Consider the following 12,173-nt stretch of genomic DNA (forward strand, 5'->3'; position numbering starts at 1 on the left):
GACCATACCAGTTTTAGCTCCTATATTTCTCATGTATAACGGTTGTTTTAACTGGTAGGTTCATTTGCTGTACTGGCATAACTGGACACAGCATTTAAAAGTCAGTGAATGTTTGAGTAAAACGTAAAGTTGTGTGCAAATTTCGGTGGAAACAAAACCGTAGCTTTTGGGATTTTTTTTAAATGTTGATGAGCCGAGTGTTTAAACCTTTGTCAGGTTGTCGATCTTCAGCATATCGTTGTCGGCGTCTCCTCGCAACACTCTTCGTCTCTCACAGGCCACATCTACATCATCATCTTCTATAGGCTGGCTGCTGACTGGAACCCTCCTGGACACACACACACACACAAACTATTTTCAGTTTTGTCTTTAGTGTACCTCAGATAGTGATATCCTACATTTCCTAAAATGCCTTTTAATAAGCTCCACCTTACTGTGGATTTAACATGTGGTAAGTGGTAAGGGTATAATGGAAAGCTACTATTGCTATCTGTATCTGTATATTATCCAAAAATATTTGTATTTGTATTTACATCAGAAGTGGTTGGACCTTCATTGGAAGTTGTAAGAAATCATCTAGCCTGCCTCATGTTTTTGTGTTAAAGCTGCAGTGGGTAGAAATGGAGTAAATATGATTAAAAAAAAGTTATTTTCATAAAGCGGTTGCTATATCCTGACAGTAGTGCATGAGACAAGTCATCTGAAAAAAAATATCATGTGCCTCTGTGTCCTCCGGTGCTCCTAATGGCATCTGCAAGATTTCACAGACCGGAGGGAAACCAGCTGCCGTCTATGAGCAGCTGTCAATCACTCACAAACTCCGACCGAACGGTCAAACTAGGCAGCGCTGATCAAATATGAATCAATATTCTGTTACTGTAATGTCTATTTCTGTCCTGTAATGTTTTCAGAATCATCTTGTAGTGTACTGTTTAGCTGTAAAATGAGAAAGTTTATGACCCGGCAGCCATGTCGAGATCAGTTGAGGAAAATACCAAGCACCGCCCACCAGCCGGAGCACATCCAATAGGAACGCTCTCTCTCTGAAATGACCTGTGATTGGCCAAAGTCTCCCATCGAAGGCTATATTTTTTAAAGCCTGAAAACAGAGCCATGAGGAGGAGCAGAAGTCTAGTTTTCTCTCAGAACACTTGAATTACAATATGCTGAAAGGTTATGATGATATTTTTGCCCAATGATGCCAAAAACGTTCTGCCTACTGAAGTTTTAAATTGTTTTTCTCTGATTCCATTTTATGCTCCTCATATGTGTGTAAATTTAGGTGCTCATAAAATATACAAAATAACCTGTACCTAAATTTATTTAAAAAATCAAGTATTTAAAAAAAAAAAAATGTAAATCATAAAAAGAGTCTTAACTGAGTCTGATTAAAAGTTGTGTAACTGAGTGTAACAGTCGGGAAATACCAGTCAGAATTGCACTGGACCGTATTGCATTATTTTTCTCTAATACTGAAGGTTGTGAATGCAAAGGGACAAAGTCCAGATGAAAATAAAGTAGGCATGAAGTATCTATGAAAAAAAAAAATATATATATGTATATATACATATATATACATATATATAGATAGATAGATAGATAGATAGATAGATAGATCAAATACAGCTGTCTTGGTCAACTTGCATGTACTTTTTAGACAATCCCTAATTTTAGCTCTTTTTATATTCATATTTTAGATATGAGGTGACATGACGTGATTTGAACTCATTTGGAGAACCTGATATCACTGTGAAGAGTGAGGTCTGTCGACAGTAGCACTGTGTGTGTATGATGTCTGTGTGTCTGGATTTGACTGAGTTATGACTCTGACAAGAAATGATGGGACATTTGTGGCAAATTGTGTCATTTGGGTGACGGGACAAAAACAGCATTATGCAACATTACTGCATTATTAAGTGCATTCGTTTTTTACATCCCTAGGAGAGAGGCAACACTTAAAGGAATAAAATTACTTTTCCATTTTGGGATAAAGTATCAATCAATCATCAGTCAATCATTACTCCAACTCAGTTTTCTGCTACTGTGGGTGGAGGAGTTGGTAGCTAGTATAGCCTTCTCTGTGATGCATTATTGTAGATTTTAAAATGGCAGCCTAAAAGAGAAGGTCACTCTTTAATTCTGAGGGACTGACAGTAAAACCTGACGACTCACACACTCAGACAGAAACACATCACTCACGGGGGTTTCCTGAGGAAGTTGTACTGGCAGAGGATGGTGATGAGGAAGCCAACAAAGCCTTCAATTGTCATGGCAACGAGTCCTCGAGTCACAATGTCCCACTCAAATGGAGACTTCATCTTGTCAAACTGGCCTGAAAGGACATATTCACAGCAAACTTATATCTTCTGACTTTACGCTCTTATGATTCTTTCAAAAACATTTGTCCGTGTGAAAAATAAAAGAATTATAGATAAACCTTGTTCAGGCATAGTTTAAAGAAATGGCAATAATCTCTTTTATTTTTTACTGCCAACAAATCTTGTGAAAAGACCCAAACCAACAATGCATGTATCCAACTAATATAGTTATTGCCTCTCGGTGCCTAGACTAAACACACACTGTAGTTTATTTTGACTCAATTCCACACACTGTCCTGCTGCTGGAAATACTCACTAGAGCATCAAATGTGGATTATTCCACCACTGAAAATAGTCCCTAACAAATGCACTTTTCCTCCAGTTTAAGCAAGCGGTAACCTCCGGAACTGAAAAATGAAGTGCCAAAGACTGCAGTTCATGGCACGGACACTTGGGGCTGGCTGAAATAAACATGATTACAGCCTGGTACAAAAAACAGTTTTGGTCTCTATAGCTAAATTCATAACAACTGTATGGGGGAGGTGAATTTCTATATGATTCACCTGTTTAAATTACATCAAGGCTTAAATTAAGGCCTAACTAAGGGTGTGGCCACAATGAGTGACAGATGGGTGCCGTCACAGCTGCAAGCTGTCTGCTAGGCATCGCCTCAGCTGATTCCAGTCACTACAATGTACAATGAGACACAATGAGCTAATTTCTGTTTTTCTTAAAGTGACAAATCTACAGAATCCTCCTGTTTGCACGTGACAAACAGTACATAAATATGCTCTTTTATGTAATGTGTATCACACACGTGCACACATTATAATTCTTTCTGTTCACTTATTTAAAAGCACATGCTTTAACTGTAGAACTGTCTACAATTTTATATGTTGAAACAAGAGTGGTGAGAAAAACAAAAAAAATTGCTCTAGGATTTAGAGCACAAACAACGTTGTCAACATGTGAGGACTATACAGTATCCTCGTGCATTCTGTGTCCGGCAGCCTAGCGATGACTGTACCTATTTTAGCGTAGTATTCATTGATGTACTCATTGTAGGCCATCTCCATCAGGCCATGGCCCAGGTTGTAGTTGGGGAAGATGAGGAAACAAGACTTCAGGTAACTGTTGACTTTTTTCAGATCCTGGAGGAGATGAAAATAGTGTAGGAATAAATACAAAAATATCGACGTCTGATACGCTGTAGTACAAAAGCAAACTTGTCTATGCACAATGCTCTATATTCATTTAGTAGGATTTATTTTTAGATTTATTATCTTCTAAACATGTGGCAGTATTAGCAATTGCTGATATTTACTCCAGCTGTAGTGTGAGAATCAATTGTTGACATTTAACATTAGGGGTTAAATCTTCAGAAAATGTTTGGCAAGCTGCAGTATCTGAACTTCCAACAACAAGAGTCACACTGACCTTATCATGTTCAAAGAGCTGGAGTAGGAACGTGGCAACAGTTGCAGTGATGCCTATGAAGAGGTTAATGACTATGAGGAACACGTAGGCTGTACTGGGCACCTCGAACCAGAAGGATGCTGGGTACATGATGGGAGTGATGGACCACCTGGATAGAAGAGCAAGACATGAGAGAAAGAAAGAAACTGGAGAGCACTTGCTAAAACCTTTTTAACCCATCAGACCCGGTACCGGTGTTGTGTCGAATACTGTTTCCCGTCGCTATGTTTCCCCCTACCTAATCCTGAACCAACCCTTATTCCCGAACCCTAATTTTAACAGGTAGGGAAACACTAGTCAACGGGGGAACAGATTTCAAGTTACACCGGGTCCATCTGCGTGGCGTCGTTACAAAAAGGTGCGATAAAAGATGGTCGTGATGGAAGATCATTTTGTCCATTTTAAAATGAAATGCATCAATCTGGTGAACTTTGAGAGCAATCTTAAGAGGCTGGATCTATGAAGAATTTTGTTCTCTAGTAAACAATTTAATCATAAACCCCACCCCAATAAGAGACTGGGGCAGGCCTACATAGACTGTGGCGGGCTAGATGTCAGATCACTTTGATTTCATTTGAATTGGGCTACACAATGGTGGATTATGATTGGATAAAGGTCCAACATATTAGACGGCAGACATTACCACTTTATTACCAAAGTGGGGGGTAAAAACTCTTGCTGTCCTCCCTATTTGGGCGCCAGTGGGCGTGGATGAAAGTCTTATTTTTTTTCCCTTTATTGCATCTCTATTTCCTCTGGAACATTAATAGAAATAGGCTTGCTTACAATGAATTCATATTTCTAAGCTTACCTTTCAAAGGAAACCAGAAATATGTATATAAGCCTTTTGGTTGAGGAAATATTCCTGATTCATTTTGGGGATGTTATTTTAGGATTTTTTTCCTAGGGCTAGGGCTTACAGTAAGAGGCTAAAGTTTTTTTCAGTTTGCACCAAAACATGAAGATGCAAAAATTTAATTTATCTAGTCAGAGTTATGTGAAACTGCATTCTACACAGGTAATTTACTAATTTTGAATTTCACATAGTGATAGTGACAGCCAGGATTGCTGCTGTTATTCTAGATCACATATGCAGGGAGTTATTTGTCATCAAATATCAGAATGAAGGCAAAGCAGTGGGGAGTGTGCTCTGCAGTCAAGGTTGTTTCAGTATTTTCTACGTGAGAAACATCTTGAATCTTCTCCTCCCTCTCTTTCATTCTCTTTCTCTCTCTCTTGTGTCCTATCTTTAACCACTTTTAGCCCAGAGTGAAGGTTTTATGTTCAGAGGCCTTTCAGCCTTCTTATCTATTATATCTATCTATCTATTAGTTGCTTGACAGTTTGGAGATCTTGGAATCAAAACTGCTGCACCCATGGGCGTTTCCACATAATGAAACTACAGGATACTGTGGTAGGAAACGTCATGCCCTTTTCGTTTTCACCATCTGTGCAACATGAAACTGACAGCAATATGGGCACATACTGTATTTATGTCAGCAAAAAAATGATAACGAGCAGAATTTACGATTGATTGCTACAGGGGTTATCATATGTTGCCTTGGCATTTTAAGTAAAATATTACTACTCAGAGAGCGGAAAATATTCTCTTAATGTTAATATGGCTCAGATCACCCATGTTATGAAAAAAAAATCACTTCCCTTTAGTGGTATCTCTCCGGTCGGACAGGTTTGGTTTATTTTTTCCAGGTTTGGCGATATCTGTCTGTGAGACTTCTGCCTACACCCCAATTTAATAGAGGTGAATGGAATTTTGTATGTGCTGCTCACAGCTTTGAAAAATGACATTTAAGAAAAGTCAACATCGATAATCTTTACAGGAACAATGTCTCTGTTACTACACAACTTTAAACGGTTTTCACAGGGACTATTTTTTCAGTAGAAAGTAGTCCATTGTTTTATGGAAGGCTGTCTGCCCTCTGCCTATTATGCAATGTTAAAGAAGGGTATGCTCTCCATTTAAAATTGATCACTTAAAAGTATAATATGCAGGAATGTTCTAAAAAAACAATGTATAGACTCATACAAAAATAATCCCTCTCTTCTTATGACCCACTTAAAGTGTCTGTATCTATAAAGACCCTGCAGCCCTCTGCCTGTAATTTCTCTTTTCTTTTATTATGCTGTGTTCAGGACTCTTCTGGGTGTCAGCAAAGAGTGTTTTCGGCCCCACCGCTTCATCACTTCCCCCGACTTCTGATACCGAGGCACAAGTCCCTCTTTAGCTCTGTCAAGTACAAAGCAGCCGTATTTCACATCTGAGAACAGATATTGTGTGTTTTTATGTGCATGTGCTCCAGTGTTCCAACAGCTCCTCTGTCTCTCCTCAGCTGTGTGCAGAATGCTGTGGTGTGTCAGTTTGAGGTCGACCCAGAGCAGCGTTGAGCCACAGCGGACAGGATGAAGCCTGCCCCTTCGGCTGCATTCATTCAAAATCCGGTAACTCTGCAACTTCCTGCAGGGTTGTGTGGAGCTGTGGTTGTGTTAATTTGTGCTTTAGAAGGTAACTGCCGTGAAACAATCAGAAAATAACGATGTAATTCTCTGATTTGTTCACACTAATGCCGCTCCCTCCCTACATTCACTCTATAGCTCACTCGACCATCGCTGCTCTCTCTCCCTCGCTCGCTCATTGAGCCGAGGAGGAGTGGTCAACTTTGAAAGCTGTGTGTACAAACAGCATCCGACCAATGGCACATATCATATCAAAAAAAAAAATGAAGAGATCCCTTTGGTTTGACATTAATTAACTATGTAGTGGATTGATCCTTCCCAGCACATTGATTGTCATTTATAGCTTCTTCCATATTTCCACATTATTTTTTTTTAATATTAATGTAAAAAAATGTATTTATATATACAAACACAAACATCAGGAGAAAGTCTGGTGTTTCTTATCTTGCTCAAAGAGCAAGAGCTCTTTGTATTGTCTAACAGCCCTACTGCACATATGATGGGCTTGCTCCTCTTTCTTTGATGCGTATGAATAGGTAGGTTTGCTACACTTACAGTACACTTTATACAAGAGCAGTTTGCAATTGTGTAACTTTAACTTTGTTCACCTGAACTGTCAACCCCTGTTCTGTTGTTGTTGCCTGTTCTGTTTTGTTAATACTTCTTATTAAATGGGATAAACATATGAATGAAGAAATACAAAAATTAAAAACTAAGTTCTGGTGAAAGCCTCCTCACAGTGACGTCTGTGGATTACTGAGAGTAACAGCAACACGTCAGAGAGACAAATGTTGTTTTTAATGTCATTTTTCACCGCTGGAACCACCACAAACTAAAATCCATTCAGCTCTTTGTAATTTTCAGTGAACTGAATCAACCAGACGGGTTGTTCTGCATCAGAGCATTAGATTATAATGCCTGATAAGTAAATATGTGTGTGTGTGTGTGTGTGTGTGTGTGTGTATGTGGGTGTGTGCAGTCAGATGTCTCACCCGTAGAGAAGAAAGAGGGAGAGGACGGCAGGGAAGTTAGTTGGGGAGGTGTAGGCCGGCAGGTCGAACACAAACAGAATAATAACACAACATGTGGCAGGTACCAGGTAGTTCAGCTGAGGAGAGATGATGATGAGAAGAGAGAACATGTTCAGACCTGGACAAATACTGCAGTATTCACAGTAAGACTAACAAAAACAAAGTATTTCCCCTACACATCCACAACCGTCTTTCTGATAGCACCAGTCACACACACATTGTGTCCTCCTCACCATGTCCCATATGTAATTAGCCAGCCAGTAGATGACGGGGTCACAGCCGCTGACAAACTGCAGGTGTTTGGCCTTCGTGGATTTCTCTGCAACCAGGAAAACCACAAAGCTGGCTGGCACAAAGGACATGGCAACGATGATGAAGATGGCAATCACCACATCTGTCCCCTGGAGCCTGGAGATACAGGGGAGAGGAGAGGAGAGGAGAGAGGAGGAGAGGTTTGGAGAGGCAGAGAAGAGAGAAGAGAGGAGAGAGGAGGAGAAGAGGTAGGAGATAGGAAAAGAGAGAGGAGGGAAGGTGGGGAGAGGAAGGGAAGAGAGGGGAGGAGAGGAGAAAGGAGAAGAGCAGAGGAAAGGAGAGGAGAGGAGAGTGGAAGAGAGGAGAGGAGATGAGAGGAGAAAGGAGGAGATACATGACATTTACAGAGGGATGTAAACTATCTAATAATAACCATCCATGATAATTCATCCATGAATCTGTCCAAAATGACTTCATACTCTCATACTCATACTACTACTTGCTAAAGTTACTATTGTAAAACTTTGCTCTTGCTGGAAACCAACAGAGGTAATTATGGATAAGTTACAGTCCAACAACTCTGGAAATGTTCTAATCATCAGAAACACTCATCTGAACTGTGTTCCCAGATCTCTTGGTTATATGTATTTGTGCTAATAGCTACAACTACAAAAAATGCCTCAAGTTGTAATAAAGTCCTTTAAGTTACTAAATATCGGTGCTGCTGAGCAACTTACAAGTAGTCCAAAGAGAGGCTGGCACTGGTTCGATTCATTGGGTGGTTTGTCAGTGTGAAGCCTGCAAAACACATACACATAACACAACAACCTAATTCATGTAGATGATAATGACCTAACCAGGAGCTGGCCCCAAGCAATACAAATTTATTCAACAACATTTATTTGGCAGCATTTAACTGGGGAGACACATCCATGTCTTCAAATTAAAAAAAATCTCTTTCCATGTTGTGTCTTATATAATTACCATAGGCAGCAGGGTTGCCCTTGGATGCAGGCAGGTTGGCACGCAGGATGGCGTTGTTGAGGACGTTTAGATACGTCGGCATGCTGTGGTAACCTTTGTTGTTGTACAGAACCTGGACACAAGAGGTTGCTCTGTCAGTGGTTGAAATACTCTACTTGTGAACGTCTTTTCCAGTTCAGAGTGCCCCGTCTCACCTGAGCTGATCTGCGAACTGCTATCTTGCGAACCATTGGAGGTATCTTTTTCCCAAAGGATGCTGGGATTGATTTCTGGATGTTCCCCACTGTTAAAGCACCGTATCTATTGAGAACAAAGTCAGTGAACAAAATAGAAAAAAATAGTCAAAAGTCTGCACATTTTAACGTTTTGCTCAGGTATTATAGTTTTGCATGTTTACTGCTTCACTCTGTAATCAAGGCTAAATGTAGTTACAGTGCAGTGCAATGAAATAAGAGTTAAAGGAATAGTTCAACATTTTGGGAAATATGCTTAAATATGAGTTCTCTCATAATAACAATTTCAGGTCTGAATTGGCTTTAAACTACCACTTTTTATAGAATGATTGTCCCTGTAAGTAGTGTATATGTTAGGACTGGGAATTGAACCTCAATAGCTACAACAAATATGTACATATTTGGTATATATTTTGGTCGGTTGAACAATGTACAACTTATACTATATAAACCACAAGATTTTCACTGCTGATAGATGGAGGGTGGGGTATGAATGTGTATGAATGTAGTATTTGCTGTAGTGTAAAATAGGTCTCTGGACCTCATTATTACAGTAATACAACATATTAATTGTTAAATATCAATTGCTATCAAACTAAATGTGACAATATTCTGATTATTGCCGATTTTAAAGTGCATGTATGCATTTTTAAACTTGCTGGAATCGTTTAATCTGCTTCTTGCTCCTACTTGTCCTACGCATATCAAAGGCCACGCCTTGGAGCTTGTTTTATATACTGGAATTATTTTAAACAGCACCCTCTGCATTGACACTGGGGTTAGTGATCATAACTGTATGTTATTTAACACTACCCTGTCCATTATCTCAAACCGACTTTAAGGTCAGACATGCTCTTGCATTTTTAATTCCACCTTTGCCTCCATGTTCTGCCAAGAATTCCCTCCTCTGCTTTCCAGATTTGCTCTTCAATGGACACCAATGATATTTTAAAGGTCCCATATCGTTGATATTTTCAGGTCTTGTACATTATAAAGCAGGATTAAGTGATATATAAATACTGTTAAACTATCAAAACGCTCAATATACGGAGAAACACACACAGCCTGTATTCAGAAATTGCGCGTCTGAAACAAGCTGTTAGGATTTCTGTCCATTTGTGATGTCACAAATATACAATATTTTGACCATTACACGGTTTTAAACGTGAACATTCTAAATGTGTCCCAGTTTATTTCCTGTTGCAGTGGATGTAAATAACATCAGCTGACAGGAAGTAAACATGGACCCAAACTGTTGCCTAGTAACGCAATTCCATTGCAATTTCATTGCAATTTCATTGAAATGTACTAAAACGGGGCGTTTCAGACAGAGGGTAAATACAGGTATATTTAGACAGACGGTATGAGGAAAATAATGTTCTTTTTTAACATTACAGCATGTAAACATGTTCTAGTAGAAAATTAGAAAGTATGAACCTGAAAATGAGCACGATATGGGACCTTTAAATGATTTTAACTGAACCTGTTCAGCCATTCTAGACAGAGTTGCACCTTTTAAAACAAGAAAGCCCAAAAATACTTTTAAGCCCTGGATAAATGAGGAAATGTGTTCATTAAAGAGAATCTGTCATAAAACCGAACAGAAATGGAAGGCTGTATAATGCTAATAATGCTGTATAATAATAATAATAATTGTTATTATTATCATAGTTGTTCTTATTCAACAACTAAAACTAAAGTTGAAGTTGTTGTTGTTGTCAAGTCTTCCTCTACATTATTTCTTATACTGACTTCTACATAAGTTACATGTTTGTTTTTTTATCTTTGTTAATTGTATGAGCTTGAAGAAATGATCACTGCAAACTCGGTTTTGAGGAAAAATTATTTCAGTTTGACAGCATTATTTGATATGAATATATCATTTTAAAATGCAACAATGCAATTTAAGATTTTGAGGGCAAAAATAGCATTATTGTTCTTAGATTTGTACACTGAGAATCTGTTTTGAGAACTGAGCCAAATCAACTGTAAAATACATGTTAATATTTTTCAAAGTAAGGTAATGACCAAAGTATCATATTAGTATTGAAAATGATTCCAAACCTCAGTTATTGTATCGACACCCCAAAAAATATGAAATGCTCCCGCAGCAGTCCTACCTGTGCAGGCGCAGCCTGTCTGATGTGAAGAGCAGATACTCTGAGACATTCCGGCCTGTGATGTCCACCAGGATGTCACCTGTCACCACCTTGGTGAGGGGGGGGCGTCCTCCGACCCCACTGGGGCAGGAGAAGCCTGTCCCCTGCATGGAGCAGATACAACGCACCGGCTCATGGATGGACAGGGGGAGGGTGGGAGGAGACGTCACAGGCTCTGAGCAAACATAGAAGAGTCGTCTTTAACTCAATAGACCGTTTTCACATTTTGACTTGTCATAGCAGGTAATAGAAAATGAAATGATATGGAGTATGGATTCTTTTTCTTCTAATTATCACATGTATTAATAGAATAGGGCTTTATTTTCTTACTTTTTAAGCCATTTATTTAATTAACTCATTACGTTGCTCTTGTGATGAGCGTTTCTATAACGGGCACTGATTAGGCAGCTTGTTTGCAACTACATTTTGTTTGTGACCATGTTGTCTGTAGTGGTGGAGTTGGGAAGTGGGGGTCTTATTGTCATTATTGTTGTTTTATTTTATGTCTTTGTTTGTATGTTTGTTATGAAATTAATAAAATATAGTGAGACATTTCCAGAACAGTTCAGGCTGATATATTTCAGTGTAAGATATATTTGAAACGGCACACATTGAAGTGGGTTGCACATTGGAAAGTGGTCACCAGATGCACATATGGGATGCACATACCATGAACTGTGGTCGGAGGGGCGACTGTGAAGTTCCACAGTCCGTCCTCAAAGCGTGGATCTGGGTCATCTGATGGTGCTGGTGAGGGAGGTGGGGGTACAAAGTTGGAGAGTGGGACCCCCTGGGTGAAGGAGTCCAGACACATTGAATCAAAGTAGCGGGCTGCCAAGGTCTTGGAGTTGTTGGCGCTGGGGTTGAGGGTCTGGGCCAGTTGGTCCAGGGTGCTGTTGAAGGGGGTTTTAAGCACGCAGGTAGCACCCACACCCGAGGGCAGACGGAGGGTGTTGATGATCTTCTGTGGGCTGGCGTCTGGTGACAGCTTACTCCTGAGAGGGGAGGCCAGAGATGCTAAGAATTGATTGAACTGGTTACTGAGATTGGTTCTAAAATGTAAACTGTCCATTTTGACTCTTAACAAAACCGCTTCTGAGCACTATGATTTTTATTTTTTTTTTAAATAATGGGTTATTTCAGTGGTTAAAGTGGCAGTAGGTAGAATATTTTTGGCATCATTGGGCAGCAATCCCATAATAACCTTTCAGCATATTGTAATTCAAGTGTTCTGAGAGATAACTA

The 12,173-nt window shown here is 39.4% G+C and overlaps 1 protein-coding gene across 1 annotated transcript in view; it reads right to left on the reverse strand.

The window, feature by feature from the left end:
• abca2 (ATP-binding cassette, sub-family A (ABC1), member 2) overlaps nucleotides 1–12,173 on the reverse strand; it is a 124,024-nt gene that overhangs the window by 12,630 nt on the left and 99,221 nt on the right. Inside the window, 11 exon segments of the mRNA XM_037777355.1 lie at nucleotides 208–328; nucleotides 2,200–2,332; nucleotides 3,346–3,469; nucleotides 3,756–3,903; nucleotides 7,262–7,377; nucleotides 7,534–7,708; nucleotides 8,290–8,350; nucleotides 8,537–8,648; nucleotides 8,731–8,836; nucleotides 10,890–11,103; nucleotides 11,598–11,923. Coding sequence (XP_037633283.1) covers nucleotides 208–328; nucleotides 2,200–2,332; nucleotides 3,346–3,469; nucleotides 3,756–3,903; nucleotides 7,262–7,377; nucleotides 7,534–7,708; nucleotides 8,290–8,350; nucleotides 8,537–8,648; nucleotides 8,731–8,836; nucleotides 10,890–11,103; nucleotides 11,598–11,923 — 1,636 coding nt within the window.

This window comes from Sebastes umbrosus, chromosome 8, assembly GCF_015220745.1.
Source record: "Sebastes umbrosus isolate fSebUmb1 chromosome 8, fSebUmb1.pri, whole genome shotgun sequence".
Taxonomy (NCBI): Eukaryota; Metazoa; Chordata; class Actinopteri; order Perciformes; family Sebastidae; genus Sebastes; species Sebastes umbrosus.